General features: G+C 60.1%; 1 protein-coding gene across 1 annotated transcript in view; it reads right to left on the bottom strand.

The window, feature by feature from the left end:
• Positions 1-17,701, bottom strand: part of AJAP1 (adherens junctions associated protein 1) — a 109,990-nt gene that overhangs the window by 5,117 nt on the left and 87,172 nt on the right. Inside the window, exons 3-5 of the mRNA XM_059137156.1 lie at positions 6,489-6,576; positions 4,039-4,281; positions 2,179-2,310 (exon numbers count right to left, since the gene is read on the bottom strand). Coding sequence (XP_058993139.1) covers positions 2,238-2,310; positions 4,039-4,281; positions 6,489-6,576 — 404 coding nt within the window. The 3' untranslated portion in view covers positions 2,179-2,237. The remainder of the gene's footprint in view (positions 1-2,178; positions 2,311-4,038; positions 4,282-6,488; positions 6,577-17,701) is intronic.

Here is a 17,701-nt window from a genome sequence, read left to right as displayed (position 1 = left end):
CGGAGGTCGCCTTGTCCTGGCCCCTGAGACTGACGACCTCCAGGTGCTCCCGCAGGTGGGTTAGGACGGCCACATCCGAGGACTGGCAGAGGGGCCCTCGCGCTGCCCGGGGATGGAGCCTCTTCCAGACCTACGGGCATCTGCCTGTACCCAAAGTTCCATCCTGTACCCAGGATGAAAGAGGCAGAGGGAGAGGAGCAGGGAGACGGCTCCCACGCTGTGCCCTGGAGAGCCATGCTGACTCTGGCAGAGGCGGAGCGCTTCTCTGCAAGGGGCTGTGGCCAGGGCCGCATCACCCCTTCAGGCCAGGAGCAGGGGCACAGGGCTACCCGCGGCCACTTTCCACGTCTGCCCAACGTTCCTGCTACTTACACCCAGCTCATGGGAGGGCTTGCGTCTTTCTGTTCCCAAGGCTCGGTGTATGAACCTCTCGGTGGGGCGCTAACCCTGAGAGGGCCAGAGAAGCAAAGGAGCGAGTGCTCCCCCCCAGACCTGGCTGGAGAAACATGGCGCAGGCATACACACCTGGTCCCCACCAGAAAGGGGAGCTGTGTGTTGCCAAGTGGTCTGAGAGACGGGGACCTGGGATGAGTTCCGACTCTGGAGAAACTAGTGCCCTCTGCTGCCTGGAAGGAGATCCTGGGCTCGCCTGGGCCCCACCGGCTGCAGACCACACGCGTCCCAGGCTCTAAGATCAGCGTCTGCTTTTGCAGAACAGACAATAGCCTGTGGCAAGAGCTCCCCAAAGCCAGGGACTGCAGTCAATGTCCTGCGTCCTGAAGGGGCTACTTCGCCACCAGGTTTCCTTTGCGGCTGGTGCTCAGCTGAGACAGACGGGTCGGTGACGCGCTCTGCACGTCGCTTTGAACACGGCGATCCTCTGAGTTGCGAAAGCTTGGGTATTCCGTTAATGTGGTTTTTTTTTCAGAACAAAGCGGGAAGGCTCAGGTGTTTTTCTCGGTTTTTATTAGTTATGTCTTCAGTGTGTTTTTGAAAATAATAATAACACATGATTTATTTCTTACTGGCTTCAGACGCGAGAACTTTTATTACTTTTCGGGCTCTTGGGAATAAAGTGGCCTCGGCCAATGCAAAGATCTGAACACTAATGAGGTTTTCAGGAGCTTACCTGTTGCATGAAAAATGACAGGAAATTAGCCCGAGAGCCAATGGCAGACGCGTGTCCTCAGCCCCTTGTTCGCTCCTGTTTCCGAAAGCCGTGGGCTCCTCCAGCCCTGGCTCTGCGCGGCGGGCCCAGCCCCCGAGGGGCACGCGGGGGCCGCCAGGAAACACCTCCCACCCCCCCCACCACGACGACAACTCCTGCGTGAGAAGGCGGGCAGAAGGAAGAAGCCGTATTTTCAAATACCGATAACGCAGCCTAGAAACTGGGCTCCCTTCTCAGGGAAGGGATGTGACGTCACAGCGCGTCCGCGGATGAGACGAAAACAAAGATCCTGAGAAAACCAACGTCCAAAAGGAAAACAAACGCAGAGCCCAGAGCCCGGGTTGCCTGTACCGACTGCGCGCAGACCGCGCGCCGTCCTGGGGGCAGACGCTTTCTCCCCCAGCAGCCCGAGTGTTCTGGACTCTCGGTGCAGAAGAAAGCAATTTAACGTTAGCATTAAAGTTAATATCACTGAAAGCAAACCAAATGTTCCTATCCAGCAGAGCGTGGAAAATTCATCCTGTTTTGGTGCCGGTCCCTGGCTTCAAATTAGTAGATGCCTCGACTCTTCCTTTATCATTTCCCTTCCAATCTCTTATTTTTATATTCCAAAATTGTACTTTCATTTGACTTCGCGTCCCCTACCCCGATGTACAGACGTCCGACGCGGGGGTGATGCCCGCCCGCATAGCCCCCTCCCGGGTCTCCCCGGGTTTCCCTGGCAGCCGGCCGCCCGGGCTGGGGCCTTCCCCGAGGCTGGGACGGTGCCGCCGTTCCTGGGTGTCTGTCCTGCCTCCATGGGGGTTATTTCTAACAAGTACAGCAGAGAGACCACAAGCCCAGCCCCCCAGGCTTGCCCTCGGGGCGGCAACACCATCGGAATTCCCCCTGCCTAGTCCAGAAGGGCTCCCAGTTGTCCCAGCGTGGAGGGGGGGAGGGGGAGGGGTGGGGGAGGGGAAGCAAAGAGGGGAAAAAAAATTCAATCGATGTCCGTAAGGAGAGGTACGTACCATGATACAGACACGTGGCGTCTGCCCTGCCCCCAGGAGGTAAACAAGACTTCGGCCAGTCAGCAGGAGATTTCAAACCATTTCTCAGACACAAAGGCCACAGGAATAAGGTGCCGATCAGAGGAGGAGGGTCTGTGGCAAGCAGAAAGTCAGGCTCGCGTGCGCATCTGCGGAGCAGCTGACCGGCTGGCCGGCTGGCGCTGCCGCCCAACCCTGGCCTCTTGAGCTGGGAAGAACCCAGAAAGGTAATGCTCGGCCCCGACCCACTGGCCTTCGGCGGGCAGGGGACCCTCTCCTGCGGCCCGCGAACACCCACGTGCACCCCGGAAGGCCTTGGAGGACACGGAGCCTGAGGGACCGTGGGCGGAAGGAAGCTGGTATTCCAGATCTCAGTGTTTTAATTGGCGGGACAAGAGGAAAGCTTGGGGTGTCCCCCTCCCAGGGCAGGGATCCCGCCTGCTTTGCTGCGTGCCCACCATGGAGTGGGCGGGGCCTGACTCCTGAAATGGGTCTCTTGGGGTTTGTCACTTTTGAGACCTAAGCTACCACGTCCAAAGGCCAGGGAGAGCCAACAGAGCATTGCCTTAGGCCAAAAAGCAAGAACCCGTTCCACCCAATGCTTCCGAGCTAGGTCTAAGGGCGCTGCCGGTGCCCACCTTGCCCCTGGATGGGCCAGAGGGGCACCAGGGGGGAACGGCCATGTGACCGCTCAGCATCCCACCCGCTTCCCCCAAACTGAAGCACTGGTTGGCCAGGATTCACGTCCAAACCGACACACGCGCCTCCGTGAAATGGTTGGAAAACCTTTCGCCAATTCTCTGTGCCCCGGGCCTTCTGGAAGCCTGGGATGCCACCAGGAGCTCCCGAGACGTGACAGTCAAGGCAGCACGGGCCGGAAGGACAGTCCTGAGTCCCTGCTGTCCACCCTCCCGAGCTGGGAGGGAAGCATCCCAGGGAATAATTCGGAGACCAACGTGGAGATGAGGTGGGGGGTGTGGTTAAGGAAGGCCCCCCGTTCTCACGGCCAGGATGACGGCCCGGAGGACGGCCCATTAACCATGGGCACCACAGCTGAACGTCACCCTGAGTCTCCTCGACCCTGGTTCTGGGAGGAACGCTTCCGGGCCCCTCGGGCATTCCCCCCTCGCGCTACTACTGCCACTGACGGGGGTTCCTGGGGTCCTCCTGGTTTCCTATTCACTTCCTCCTAAGATGTTTAGGGGGTTGGAGAATTTCTCTTTTAAATTTACAAAATGGTGCATATGTGTATGCTGCCTTAAAAAAAAATAGCTTATTGATATTTTCATCTAATTCCAGATAAACCCTCGGAAGCTGACTCGAGGGTTTCTTAAATGTTCCCAGGGATGGTTTCAGGGCCATGTCTTCTTTGAAGGATTACCCATGATTAATAAAAAGGAGCATTTAATAACCAGGACTCTGGCTGGTATTTGATAGTTCCTGAGATGCGCCGCTGACATCTTCCTGATGGGCGTTCGGAGAGACGGACGGGGAGCGCGTTGGTATCGGAGGCCCAGGACCAGCCGGACAGGACGCCTGCTCGGCCTCCAACAGGACCAGCCAGACAGGACGCCTGCTCGGCCTCCAACAGGCAGCGTCCAGGGCGGGGAGGGCCTTCCGTCAGCTCTCCGAGGGTGCGGCCTAGAGGCTACCGCGGCCTCCACGGGTTCTGTCTCTGGCTGGTGACACACCTCCTTCCGTCCACCCCGCCCCCTCCTTCCGCCAGGCCAGCCGTGTGCACTCGTTCGGGCCCCTAAGGACCCAGGAAGGTGCCCCCCCCCAGGTCAACAGCGCCCGGTGACGATGCCGGGACGTCAGGGTCTGGCCCATGCCCGAGCTTACCGGTTCCCGTTAAACGTGGATTTGTACTCGGCTGTCGGGTGTAGCGTCTCGTCGGTGTACATGGGCACGGACGCCCGGACACACTCGTGGGAGCACTGCAGGGTCTCATTATAGGCCGTGAAGATGTCCAGGCTGCTGGGCACCCGGGCGGGGGTGAAGTCCGTCAAGTTCTGGCAGCTCTCCTCCTGCTGGTTGACCTTCCGCTGGTGGCTGTTCCGACGCGTGTTCCCGCTTTGGGCGCAGCTGGAAGAGAGAGGAGTCGGGCTGGGGGTGCGGCGGGCACAGGGGCCGAAACCCAGCACTTAGACGGGGGCACCTTCGTCTCCAGGCATTAATTATTCGTCCTTTCCTGTTAGATGGTGATTCCCAGCCTCTTCGCCAAGACGGACCACAATGAAACAATCAGCTCGCGCACTCTCTCTCCCTGTTTTGTTTGTTTGTTTGTTTGTTAGTAAAATTTGAATATTAATGTGGCCGTTATCGCAGGGCGGATGATGAAGAAAGTGTCTGAGCTGTGCTATCCCAGAGCTGAGGCCTCGTCTGCCCGAAGGATGTCAGCCGGGCCGTGGTGGCTGACTCGGTTTCCCCATGAAGGGATGGGTACAGGTCGGGCTGCTCTGGCGGCTCCTTCTGGAAGGGACTACGTAACTGTCATCGGGGAGAATTATTACACGGGGGACCCTGCGTCCTCAGCCCCGCCCTAGCCCAGGCTGGAACTGAACATGGATCGTCCACCCTTCACGGCCATCCGGTCCACGGGGAGCTCTGGTCCGCGTGCCCCACGGAGGCTCCCCCGTTCCTCGGGGCCACACAAGCCCTCTCGGTATCGCCAAGGATGGACGTGGGAATCCCGGCCTTGTCAGCCAAGGGATCTGGGGGAGGGGGCCTTCGGCGACCTCTCCCAGGCACTTCCAGCAAGTCACAGGAGGGATACGTGGAAGTCCCAGCCCAGCGGAGGAGAGCAGCTAGGAGGAAGTGTGGGGACCCCCAGCTTGGGGAGCCAGTTCCCCTTCCCTCCTCCCCGCTGTGCTCAGAGCCAACGCGGAAGGATGCGGCCGTGACCGGTGAGGGTCCATGAGCCCATCTTCCTGCAAGTCACGGACGTGGCCTGTCTCATTTTCCAAGGAGAGGAGCCCTGCTTTCTGGTGCAGAAGCCGCACCCCACAAATGAGGGTGGGAAGAGCAATGCAAAAGCCAGGGGACCCCCCCGCCAATGTCATGGGACATCCTCATCACGGCTGGGTGGTCATCCCCAGAAGAACTCTCTGAGGCTTTGCTGCAGACCCAAATGTGGGAAACCAAGAGGGGACAGTGTCCCCACCCCCTGCGGAGACTCCAACAGGACCAGCCAGACAGGACGCCTGCTTCGGCCTCCAACAGGCAGCGTCCAGGGCGGGGAGGGCCTTCCGTCAGCTCTCCATGGGATCCTGGGCCCCAGAGCCCCTTCTCCTGCCAGCCAGGCCCTGCCCAAGATGCCTCGTGGCGAGTTTAGAGTTGTCCTCATCACCTGCCCCAGAAAATGCCGTGGGACTCGGGTTTGCTGGCCTCCGGGAGGCCTCACGCATTTGCTGTGAGGTCTGCTTGGGGGCTGTGCCAGTCCCAGCTCTGCTAACCCAGGAGACTGGCTTTCTCTCGGATCGCTGTCATCGGGACACTGGGGAGCAGCTGCCCCCATCAGCCCCCTATGACTTCTGACCACCTCCTGGCGACGACCACGGGATGGTCTGGGTGTACCACTCTACAAGGAGTCCGACCTTTGATGCTAAAAGTGAACACATTTGCTGAAGGGGTGGCTGCGGGCAGATGGGGCCTCAGAGGCATGTGTGCGGCAGGGTCACCCGGCACTGCCCGATTTTCCCCGGGGTGTAGCAGGTGTGCTCACCTAGCAAGGCCAACCTCAAAGTAGGCCAGTTTCCAGGAGGAAACAGGCGAAGACCAGCTACTCGGAGAAAAGCAATAACCTAGTTCGACAGACACACAGCGGCCGCAGGAGGAGGGAAGGAGTCGGGCTGAACACGGCCCCTGCACAGCCAGGGCAGCGAGGGGTGGGCGCGGGCCCACCCAGGCCGCTGGCCAGTTGGCTGGGCGGCGTCGGCAGGCACGCCTGAGGCTGACACAGGCTTCGGAGACCAGAACACGGGCTGCCTGAGAACTGTGACGGAGGCGGGGCTCGCTCACCTCACAGGGAAAGCCGCGGTCAGGGGCACACCCCGCCCAAGGCCTGTGTCGGGCAGGGTGGCGCCTACGGCCGGTCGAGCTGCCCCGGGGCTGAAGGCGAGCGCGCTGCGGCAAGGCCACGAGCTGCCCCCGATTCTCTGGCCCAGATGAGGGAAACAACGCCCTGGGATGCGAGGCAGGACCGCGTCTGAGAAGTAGGAAACGCTCTGTGCACACTTCCCGGGGGACCCCCACAGCCCCGTGTCCAGACCAGAGGGGCCGAGGAGCCTTACCAGTTTTTTAAGACAAGAGTTGTAATCAGAGCAGCTATGACCATGATGAGGGAGACAGTGATGGTGATAATCTGATGGACAGCCAGACCTGGAAAAGAGGAAGGGGAGCAGCCATGAGACCCGGGCACGAGACACAGGAACTCAGGAAGGGCGGGGCCGGCTCCTGCGCACTCCGGTCTCTCCTTCCCCACGGCAGGAGCCGGCAGGAGCTGGGTCCCCTGGAGTCCAGGAAGGGAGGCCCCGACCCTGGCATCTCCTAGTTCCCCAGCTGTCACCCAGCCCACGGGCAGCTGTGTCCTGTCCTGCACCTGCCAAGCCCCTCACTGGCCCAGGCAAGCTCCGGCTGAGGCCCGCCCCCAGGACCTGTCACCCTTCCTCCGCCTGCTCCCCCCTGGGTGAGTTCTCCGTTCCGAGCACTAGGCCTTTAAGTGGGAGCAGGTTTGGCCTGACCCAAGAGGGGCCAAGGCAGCCCAGGATTTGTTGGGGAGGAAGGAGAGGGTGGACAAGCGTTGACCTCCTGGCAGGGGCTCCCTGGAGGAACGCTTCCTCTTTCCAGAGTCCTCTCCAAGCGGCTCGCTGCCTGTTGCGGTTCCAGGAATCAACAATCCGGGCCTCGAAGCTGATGCTTCTCAAAAGCCTAGAAAGGGACCCGCAGTCTAGCCTCGCTGGCCTGTGTCTGCTGTGTGTGTGCATGGGGACGGAGCGTTCAGGGGTGCCCTGGCGGGGGCAACTCAGGGACAGAAGCAGCGCGGCCTGAGCCCCGTCTGAGAGCCATCTGGGACCCCCACACAGGGATAGCAGAGGCCCGGGATTCTCTCCTACTCTGTCCCTCTGACCCCACCCCTGCACCACCTTCCACTAAGCACAGAGGCAGGGGTGGGAGGTGAGGCTCCCGGCTCTGGTCTTCCACCAGGCTACGTTCCCCCTGACCACGCACCCGTCACATCCTTCCTGGAGCACGGACACTCACTGGGGACATGCCGGGCAGACGCCGCGGGTCCGTAAAAGCCCCCTCCGACCAGGAAGAACGCTTCCTACCTGAGGAGCTGGGCCATAAGGTTCCCGGGGGTCGGGGAGGGCTGCGCAGAGCCCTGCAGCGGGCAGCACCCTGTCTCACCAAAGGGCTAATTTCCCCGTGTCCTCACACCTGGAAGCTGTAAGCACTTGCCTCTCGCCACTCCCAGAGCCCCCGGCAGAGACGCACCTGTCACTCCCGAGGAGCCCGGCGGGTCCCTGGGTGAGAATGAGACGGGTGCCCGCGGCCCGCCGGGGAGGATTTCGAAATGTGCGATTTTCCTGGCGGTCTCCCAAGGACACAGTCTCGCAAACAGATGTTACCTCTCCACTGAGTACGATCCTCGTGGGGAAATTGCTAATACATGATTCAAAGTTGGCATGGCCCGAACACAAGCTTTCTCTTCCTGTGTGCCCGTCTTCGGGGCTATTTCTGTTGGTCGTGAGGGATTCCCATCCTGAGCCCACAGGATAAGCACCGCCAGGAAGACAGGAGAAGACACGGATGTGACGGAGAGCCCTTCAGGTGTTCCTTCATGCCCCGACTCAGAGCCGGTACGGAGCACCTACTGCATGCAGACGCTCTCAGCTTCGACGAGCTTGGCAGCTCAGCTTCCCTAGGGCCCGTTTCTTCACTTGATCTCAGCCAAAGCCTGAGAAGCGATCTAGCCTCCCCCCTTTTATTAAACGACAGCGTCTACTGCCGGTTCTGGCCCAAGAAAGGGGCCTCGTCCGCTGCATACCTGCCCAGCCCCGCACACCCTCTAACACAGCCCCTTCTGACTGTCGCTCTGTGGCCGATCACATTTATACCTGAAAAGGAGAAAAGAAAAACCAGCGGAACAGCGAGAAACATAACAATATAGTCCTAAGGTTTGCCTTATCCTGGAGGCCCTTCTCCTGCCTTTGGTGTGAGTCCTCAGCTATAGAAGTCACCACGTTGAATTGTGGAAGCAACGAGAGCCGGGTTAATAACCAGGCAAGGTCACGGGCTATGCGTTCCAGAAGGACTTCTTTGTGCCGGGCACCTTGCCAAGCTTCCCTGTGACCCGTCGAAACCACCATCATCATCCTGCACTTTCGCACCTGCCTGGCCGACGAGGAGCCTGGGCTGAGGAGTAAAGCGACTTTCCCACCGTCGTCCGGCAGAGCCAGGACCCAAGGCAATTCTTTGCTCTGAGCCTCCGAGAAAACCCAGCCTCGGACGCCCAGCTACCCCGTCTGTGGCTGCCTCCTGGTCGGCAGACTTGCCAGAGGCGGACACCCCAGGACCCCTCCCGTATTTGACTTGCAGGGCAAGCCAACAGCCTTCTGCGGCAGCGCCTGGCCCCCGAGTGCTGACGGGCCCCTGGGCTCACGCATGGGAGCTCCACCGTTACAAGAAGATCTCACAGACCCCGTGCTCACGACGGTAGGACAAGGATCGGGCCCTTGGACATGTGGCAAGAGCGACACTTGTAAGAAGCAGGTTGGAAGACAGAAAGCCCGTAAGGGTGACTCCTGGCTTCCTGTCTCGGGGAGGCCGGCTACTAAGCAGAGGGCAGAACAGCAGGTGAGAAGCGGCGTCCTCTTCAGATCATCTGCCCGTTATTCAGTCCTCCCCGAGGGCCAAGAGTCCTTTCTTCATCTGCGAATATCCCTCAAGTCTTGGTGTGATGCCAGGTGGGCGAACCTTGCCACAAAGGGCCAGAGAGTAAATATTTGAGGCTTTGTGAGCAGTGTGGTCTCTGTCGCCACGTCCCAATCCGGCCATTATGGGGCAAGAACAGCCATGGATAACATGGGGGGGGGAAATGGGCGTGGCTATGTGCCAATAAAACTTTATTTATAAAAACAGACTCAGCCAGATGTGACTCCCAGGCTGCAGTGTGCTGGCCACTAATTTAGGTGAATAGCTGAGTGTTTGCCTTATACATGAAATAGAATATGTATCTATTTTGAAAGATCTATTAAAACTGGGATTCGAACTCAAGGCCTTTGGTTCTGAAGACTAGAACCTTCCCTCTCCATCATTAAAGGTTTCCTGAGTTCTGAGAATGTCACCGGCCACTGCCAAGGGGATTTCAAGGACAGCCACTGCCTCTACCGTGGCAAGCCGGACAGTCACAGTCAGCAACGGGCAGCTCCGTCCTGCTGGCTTTGTCCACGTGAGCCTGGCTTCAGAAAAGGTTACTTTGTGTGACAGTTTCCTCGAGAATCCAATGAGACCGAATTCTTGATTTTTGCAAACCAAACTCCAGGGAGAATTTTATCAGTTTAGTCCCTCTAAGGACCCTCAGAAGTATTTCAGCCACATGTCTTTCAATTTTCTCCATAAAGGTTGAAAAGGAGCTGCATTTTGCAAAAGCACAAGAATGTGCAGATCTCAGAACTGGTGTGTCCAGCCACTGGCTCTCCCTGCCCCGTGCAAATAGCAGGGTTCTTAGCAGGTTATCCTCCCCCGATCTCTGCCTCCTCACTAACTTCTCCGAACACTCACACCTTCAACAGTGTTCCCTCAGGTCGGGTCCCCTGTGGACATGACACAGTGCAGGTGGGAACATCTGTCCCACAAACCCTACTGACCCCGGGCAAGGCAGTGCTTGAACAGTGTCTCTGCCAGCTGTCAGGCAGGCTGTGGCCGATGAACAATGATGTCACTGGAGGGAAGGTACACCCAGGAAAGGGCAGAAAACACAAACTTCTCCTCTCCATTGACAAGGTCAGTACCAAATCCGTCTTCAAATTCTCTGTGGTTCAGTCATGGTCCCAGAGTGCACCGCACGCCGTGGGGGGGTTCTTACTTCCCCTTCCTGACAGGTGTTGCCGCTCCTGCTAATTTAGGGGCTCTCTCGGCTCCTGGTAATTGCCACTGTATACTAATGTGCGAGGAATCAGCTGCCATCCAGATAATGAAAAATTATACCTGGAATAATGGATGGGGACAGATGGATTAGCAAACTCTGCATCAATCAATAGGGCTTTTATGGTTATATTTGTGGGGGTTGGTAATAAGATCAGGTCCTGGAGATTGATGGGAGCTGGTAATCCATCTCCGGGGCTGGATGACTTTCTCATGAAAGGAAGCCGAATCGAACGCGGGCCACTGTCCATGCAAAACCAACCCGCCGAGAGCCTTCTCGCCTAGCGCCCGGGGCGTGTGCGTGGTGCACCGGGCTGGCGCGCTGGGACGACGGCAGGAGCGATGGCGCTGGGACGTGCCGAGGCAGAGGAACCTCAGCAGCTCATCGCGCGGAGCGGGGAGCTCGTGTGCCTGCACCCTGGGAACCAAGGTCGGTGACCGGGGGGGTCCAAGGATGTCTGTCTTCAGGGGCTTGAGGGGTGAGAGGGCACAGTGGGTTCCCAAAGAACCAATCACACGGTGAAAACGATATTCCTTCCCCACAAAGGCTGCAGAACGCGGGCTCGCGGCCCGTCTCTGACCAACGGCCGGGGGAAGGCGGGAAGCTCGCCGCGTGTGCTGCACGACGCCGGGCGGTCCGGCCCCGCTCTCCGGAGAAGGATGCCCTCTGAGGCCGGGGCTTGTTCTGAGTCACTGGGCCACCTCCTTGGACAGGGAGCTGCTGAGGAAAAACGTGTCTTCCCCGACCAGGGTGTTCTCAGAGAAACAGGGTAGCTTCTGGGGCGGGGGAGACGAAGGAGCGTGTCGTTTCCTGAGGGACCCTGCCGGGTGTTCCATGCAGTGGGGGATGGGGGGCCCGGGGCCAGGACCCCGTGAGAGCAAGATGCCTACCCCTGGGACGCTCTCTGGCTTAGGGCAGGGCTCCCCTGAACAGAGAAGAGAGCCCCAGCCTGGAAGGAGCCGTGCGAGCACCTCAGGGTAACATGGGGAAGGCGAAGCTGAGTCCTCGAGGCATCCCCCCAAGGACTCACGTCAGAGTGTCCTCAGCCGGCGACCCATGGCCCTATCTGAGACACCTCTGGTGGTCACACAGGGAGGAAGAGGTCCTCCTGGCATCGAGGGGATAGAAGCTGAAGACGCCGGCTCTGTCTTCCTGTGCACAGGACAACCCCATAAGAAGGAGTGACCTGGCCCCAAACGTCATTCACTAACAAAAGGAACGCGTGAATGACACGAGGAGACGGTCCCCATCACAAACCATCCAGACCAACGTGCCGCGATGCCATCCCCGTGGAGCGTGTGGGCAGTGGGTCAGAAATGTCCGGACCACAGCCCCTGTGGCCCCAGAGCTGGAACGCAGCCCCTGCCCATCACGCCCCGTTCCCCCTCCAGCCACCTCCTCCTTGGTGGCGAGGTGCGGCCAGCGGAGGGCCCAGGACTGAGTCAGCCCCCAGAAGGGAGTCAGGCACACGGGAGGGGTGGCAGGTGTCCCGCACTGCCTTTGGCAAAGTCGTCTGTAATGCTCGCCGCAACCTCAAGCAGAGACGCTCCCCATTTCCCCAGGGAGGTTAGGGGACTTTTTCAAAGCTGCGCGGCGCAAGCTGGGCGGTCCCCGAGACGACCTTCAGGTTCAAAGATTCACTCTAATGACTCGGAATTGAGCTGTTGCGCTCAGTTTTGGTTTACTACAGCGTAGAAACAGGATTGAAATCTGCACCGGGACGAGGTGAGGGGGCAGGGTCCAGGAGAGACCAAGGGTGGTCGTACCTCCAGCCCGACCAGAGGTGGAGCGGACGCCCTGGGGCACAAGGCCCCCACGATGAGTCCGTTATTAGTCCAAGACCCTCTCATCAGACAAGACACTGATTTTCCAGGACCTGGGCTCAAGGTGGTTTCTTTGAGCAAGGATAACCCTTTCCTGCTAAGAAAAGCAGTGAAGACCCAGGAAAGCCGTGACTCAAACGCAAGCAGGCCTGCCCTGGGGCCATGCCTTGAGCTGGGGTCGTGCCCGGCCCACTGGAGAGCAGTGGTCCTTCCACCCTGGGGGGACGGCCAGTGGCCGTGCTGCTACGATCTGGAGAGAGTGTGGGGGTCAGCACGCACACCTCACTCCGAAAGGGGCTCCGAAAGGGACCTGAAGTTGGGCTCGCTCCACCAGCATTACGCTCACTAAAGCTGTCCTACCCACAGGTCAGCCACATCGAGGAGCAAATTCCTCTGATGAGAACAACCTCAGTGGAGACTCCCCTGCATTACAGAGCCTGGTGGGGAGACAGTGGGAGCTGGGGGCCCAAAAGATTGCCCAGCAGCCAGGTCCAGACCCCGAGCAAATGCACCGGGGCCCGTGCAGAGTTCGGGAAGCTCCACCCACACCAGTGGTGTTGTCTTCGTTTTATGGGTTGAGCTGTGTCTCCCCAAAACTCCCACGCGCAAGTCCTAACCCACTGACTTGGAATTTCCGGAAACGGGGTTGCTGCAGACGTGACTAGTTAAGAGGAGCTCGTACCGGGTCGGCGGCCCCAACCCCGCATGACCGGAGTCCTCATAAAAGGGGCAGATTTGGAGACACACAGGCCCACAGGGACAAGAGCGGAGTTGCGCTGTCAGAGCCCAGGAGCCACCGGACGCCGGGAGAGGGGCCGGACCATCCTTCCCGGGAGCCGTCGGAGGTGCGTGGCCCGGCTCTGCTGGCCTCCTCTGGCCTCCACAAGTGTGGAAGGCGGCGACTCTGGTGCTGAGCCCACCGGCTCCCGGTGCGTTGCGAGGCCAGCCCTCGGACCTCGCGCTCCTCAGCTGACATGCTCTGCAGGGGCCCAGGAGCTATGGGGGTCGGTCAGAGTCACGGAGGCTCGTCGCCCTCCTTCAACTCTGCCAAGCCACCGTCCCCCACCCAGCAGACTTCGGCCAGCCCCGAGACAGCGGGCGCCGGCTCCTGGGAGCCCAGACCCCGGGCAAGTGACCTGGTCTTCCCCCCACCCCAAATTACGTCCACCTGCCCCACCTCAGAATAGGACCTGATTTGGAAATAGGGTCTTCAGCGGTTTAATTAATTACCTAAGCACCTTGAAATGAAACGGCCCCGGATATGGAGTGGGTGGTCAGAGCAATGGCCGTCCCTGATAAAAGCCTGCGGTGGGCCCAGAGAAACGTGGAAGAAATCCATGTGGCGGTGACGCAGGGGCTGGAGGCGCGTGGCCATGAGCCCGGGGCCGCCAACAGCCACAGGACCCTCTCCTAGAACCTTCGGAGACGGTGTGGCCCTGCGGGCGTCTCACTTCTGGCTTCAGTCCTCCAGAAGCTGGCAAGAATCAACTCCTGTTGTTTCAAGCCCGGGGCTGTGGGACTCGGCCCCTGGCGGCCCCAGGGGACTTGCACACTTGCCTTGTCTCTCTTGACATCTCTGCAAATAAGATCCCAGGAGAATTTATTTGGAGGCCGAGGGAACATCGTTAGCAGCAGGACCTGCGCACAGTAGGCCTCTGCGCCGGCGGGCGTCTTCTCCATGCGGCCGTGAGGACGGGCCTCGGGAGACCTGCTTCCGCTCCTGCACACACACGAGCCTTCTCGGACGGATGCCACTGGGACTGAGGTTTGTGTCTCTCTGTCCCTGGGGTCGCCAACACCACACTGAGTCGGAAGGCCCGGGAGCTCCCGAGACTGCAGCCTGAAGGCCAAAGGCAGCGCCCCCCCCGCCCCGACTCTGTAACGGACGCTTTATGGGCACGTGGAACGTCTGAGGCTGCTTGAGGGCTACCAGGGAAGGGCTCAGTCGTGGGGCCCGGACGCCTAAATATCTGCTCTCTGTCCCTTCAGGAATGAGTTGGGGGCCTCTGCCCCAGAGGTCCCCGAGAATTCCAGTGGTCGCTGCTGTGCCTGCCTGGCAGAGATGGGGCTGGGGTGGCTGGGGACAGAGAGGTCTGGCCCTCCGTGGCCCTGCCACCCCCGCCTTGTCTCAGGGCCTCTCCCTCCGCGGGACCACACACAGTCAACCCTCGTGGAAGAGGGTGCATGTGGGGTCTGCATTTCTGAGCCGAATCTGATGGCTAGGAGAGGGGGTTACTCACAGAGGCCAGACCCCGTCCATCTGGTCCCTTGGACTCACATTCACAGGCAGCAGCAACCAGGTGGTCGAATGGAGGCCCCGGAAACATGCCTCCCGCCTTGGGCCTGGAACACCCCAGAGGCCGGCTCAGACCTGCTCATTCACAGGCAGCGTCATTTCTGAGCAGAAAGGCGGGTCCTGGCTGGAAACCCAACCCCTCAGAGAGGAGGAGATGCTCGACTTCAGGAGCTGTGAAAAAGCCTGAGCCCTGGGGCTCCCTCCTCGCCTCTGCCTCTACCTCTCTCTTGCTCTGTTTGCTGCTCCCTCCCGTGCACAGGCACGCACAGAGGGGCACACGTGCACACACACGCACATAAGCCACCACACACCCACGCACACACAGGCACAACCACACACCCACGCACACGTGGGCACACGCACGAATGCACACATGCGCACATTTGCACACATGCGTGCACATAGGGGCACACATGTGCACATGCACACATGGTCACAGATGCACACACATGCACACACGCATGCACACACGGTCACACATTTGCATGCACGCACACGTGGGCACACACAGATGCACACACAGAGGTCAGACAAAGCACATCATGCACACACATGCGTGCACACAGGTCACACAAGCACACACATTTGCACACACACATGCGTGCACACGCGGCACACACACTGACTTTATTGCTCATCTCATTCAAGAACAGACGCTGCCGTTGCTCAGCTCGGAGCTCAGTAGCCGACATGGAAATGACCCACTTCTTTCACTTAACTCCCAAGAGCACTGGGAGGTTTCAACAAAGGACGGCAGGCGAGGAACGAGTGTGCACGGAGCCAGCCTCACTCCGGGCTAAGGAGACGTCAGGGGCAGGGGAGGGACACCCCGTGGGGCCCCTCAGCCAGCAATTCCGGCCGGCAGAGGGGCTTCGGCTCCGGCAGCAGCATGGTCCGTGGGCATGGGCGCCGTGGCCAGGGCTCTGGGTCCCACGAGTCAGCGGCTGGACTACTCACCGGCAGCGCCGGCGCCCACCACCAGTGAGGAGTCCGTGTTTAGCCCGCACGATGGTGAATGGGCCACGCCGCAAGCGAACGGTGCAGCACCCCTCCAGCCCGGCCGCCTCCCTCTCCGAGTGTCCTCGCCACGTGACCTGGATGTTCCTGTCCCGAAGAGGATGTGCCAGTGAGGCCGTCGCTCTCCCAGTCAGGACCCAGTGCCCCGTGGGTGCGCCGAGGGCAGAGACTCCTGCTACATAGGTGGTGTGCGGGCAGAGGTTGGCCCTGAGCACGTCGGGCCCCTGGCTCCTTTGGACTTTTGGGGTCACAGGAGACGAGACCCAGGCCAAATGCGGGAGCAGGGCGGACAGCCTCAATGGTGGAACGGCGGCCGGCCCCTCTGAGCTGACAGACAGACGGCCACCCCGAGGGTGTCCTTCCGCAGGCGCTCACCCTGAGGTCTGGGGCTGTTTGTTACGTACTGTCATTGCTGGGCCCGCAGCTAACTGACACTCTCTGTGAAGAGGGGAGGGGACAGTCCTCCAGGCAAAGAGAAGGAGCTCCGTGGACGAAGGTCACAGGAGACCGCCAAGGGGGCCTCATGGCAGGACGGCCTGGTGGCTTCAGGTCCCGAGAGCTCAGAGTGTCAGACATCACCAGGTGCCACAGTCCACTTCCTGTGCTGCCGAGTCCCGAGCGGCTTCTCACACTTGAGCCACGGTCTGAGGGTCTCCCTGTGGGAACCCAGTTCTGACACGTGGGAGGAAGTGGGGCAGACCGGGTTTTCTTGTAGAGGCGGCTGGAGCAGAATGAATGCACCTGCCTATAGGAGCTTTGATGGACGCAGGCCGTGGCCTTGCCTGGGAACCCTTCGCAGTGTCCAAAGCAGGAGTTCTGTGCTGTCCTTGGAAGCTTAGCTCCCTGCTCAAGACTCCTGATGCACGAGTTTGAGAACTGTCCGTCCGAGAAGCCAGTTTCATGGAGCTGGTGTGACCCAGCACAGCCCGGACAGTCCAACGCAGGCACTCTCCCCCTGCAGCACGTGCGCGTCTAAACCCCGGCAGAGCTCGCTCTCCACAGAGCTCGGTGGCACGCAGGCTCAGGGGAGGAACGACCCCTGTCCCCTGTCCTGAGGGCCTGCTGTCCTCGGTTCCCCCAGGGCATCATCCACCTGCTGCCCCCGCGGCCCTCAGCAGACAGTTATGGAGTGGAGAGAAGAAACTCCACTTAGGAGACCTGGATCTGGGGCAGCTGCTCCTTGTTGCCTGGCCGTGACTTGGACAAGACCTGCCTCGGTGGTCAGAGGTCAGAGAAGGGCTGTCCATGGCGCATGTCGATGACGAGGTCCCCCAGAGCATCCCGGAGCACTGGTCCTGGGCTCCGAGCTGGGTGTCCCCAACATGCAGAGCTGGCTATTCCTCCAGCCCCCACCAAGTCTCTCCCCACTGCTGGTATCTGGACTGGGGCCCCGTGCTGGCCGCTGCTCTCTGCACGCCCAGAGCTGGAGCTCACCACTGCATTGCTCATGCATCGCTCACCGATGGAGCTATGGAAACCCATCAACAGCCACCTTCCAGAGACCGGGCAAGCTCCCAGTCCAATTTCTGGACTGACCAAGTCTGAGGGGCAGAGGGGAGGGTCCAGCCTGGTCTCTTCAGAGCACTGTGCAGCCTGCAAACAGCCCGGGGGCTCAGCCGGCGGTCAACTCTGCCCTCAAAGTTCACTGATGGTTGGACGGAGCCAGCAGGAGGCGGAGGCCAATCCCTGCCTTCCACTACAATCCCTGCAAAGCCCTCGAGTTTGGGGAAACTGCGAGGCAATTCTGATGGGGTGGGGAGCATGGCAGAGAAAGGGAAACGTGGGAGTGCCTACCAGCTTCCCACAGGGGTGCTCTGAGCCCTTTTTAAAAGCTTCCTGGTGGGGAATATCCTTGATCCCACCAGCAACCACTGTTTTTATGCCGCTAGCTGCCATTCTATTAAAAACAATAAACAGGCAAATAGACGCATTTAACAGGCCCAATATTCCCTCTCCGACCCACAGGCCCTGTGTGGCCCTCTCTTTGCCCTCGGACAGTTGTCTGATCCCCCTTACCCCACTGGGAGGGGCCTTTGATGAGAATCACAGCTGTCCTCACCCCCAGCTCCAAGGCAGGGCCACCTGGAGGGTCAGCTGAGAAGGGCAAGACATGGCAGGTCTGGGCAGCGGTGGCTCCAGGACCAGGTCAGGAGAGGAGGGAGGAGTGCCTGAGGAGTGGGAGGCGCAGGGGAGGGGTGGTGTGGTGGATGATGGAGGCCG

Source organism: Mustela lutreola, chromosome 10 (assembly GCF_030435805.1).
Source record: "Mustela lutreola isolate mMusLut2 chromosome 10, mMusLut2.pri, whole genome shotgun sequence".
Lineage (NCBI taxonomy): Eukaryota > Metazoa > Chordata > Mammalia > Carnivora > Mustelidae > Mustela > Mustela lutreola.
This window is presented reverse-complemented; position numbering and strand designations above follow the sequence as displayed.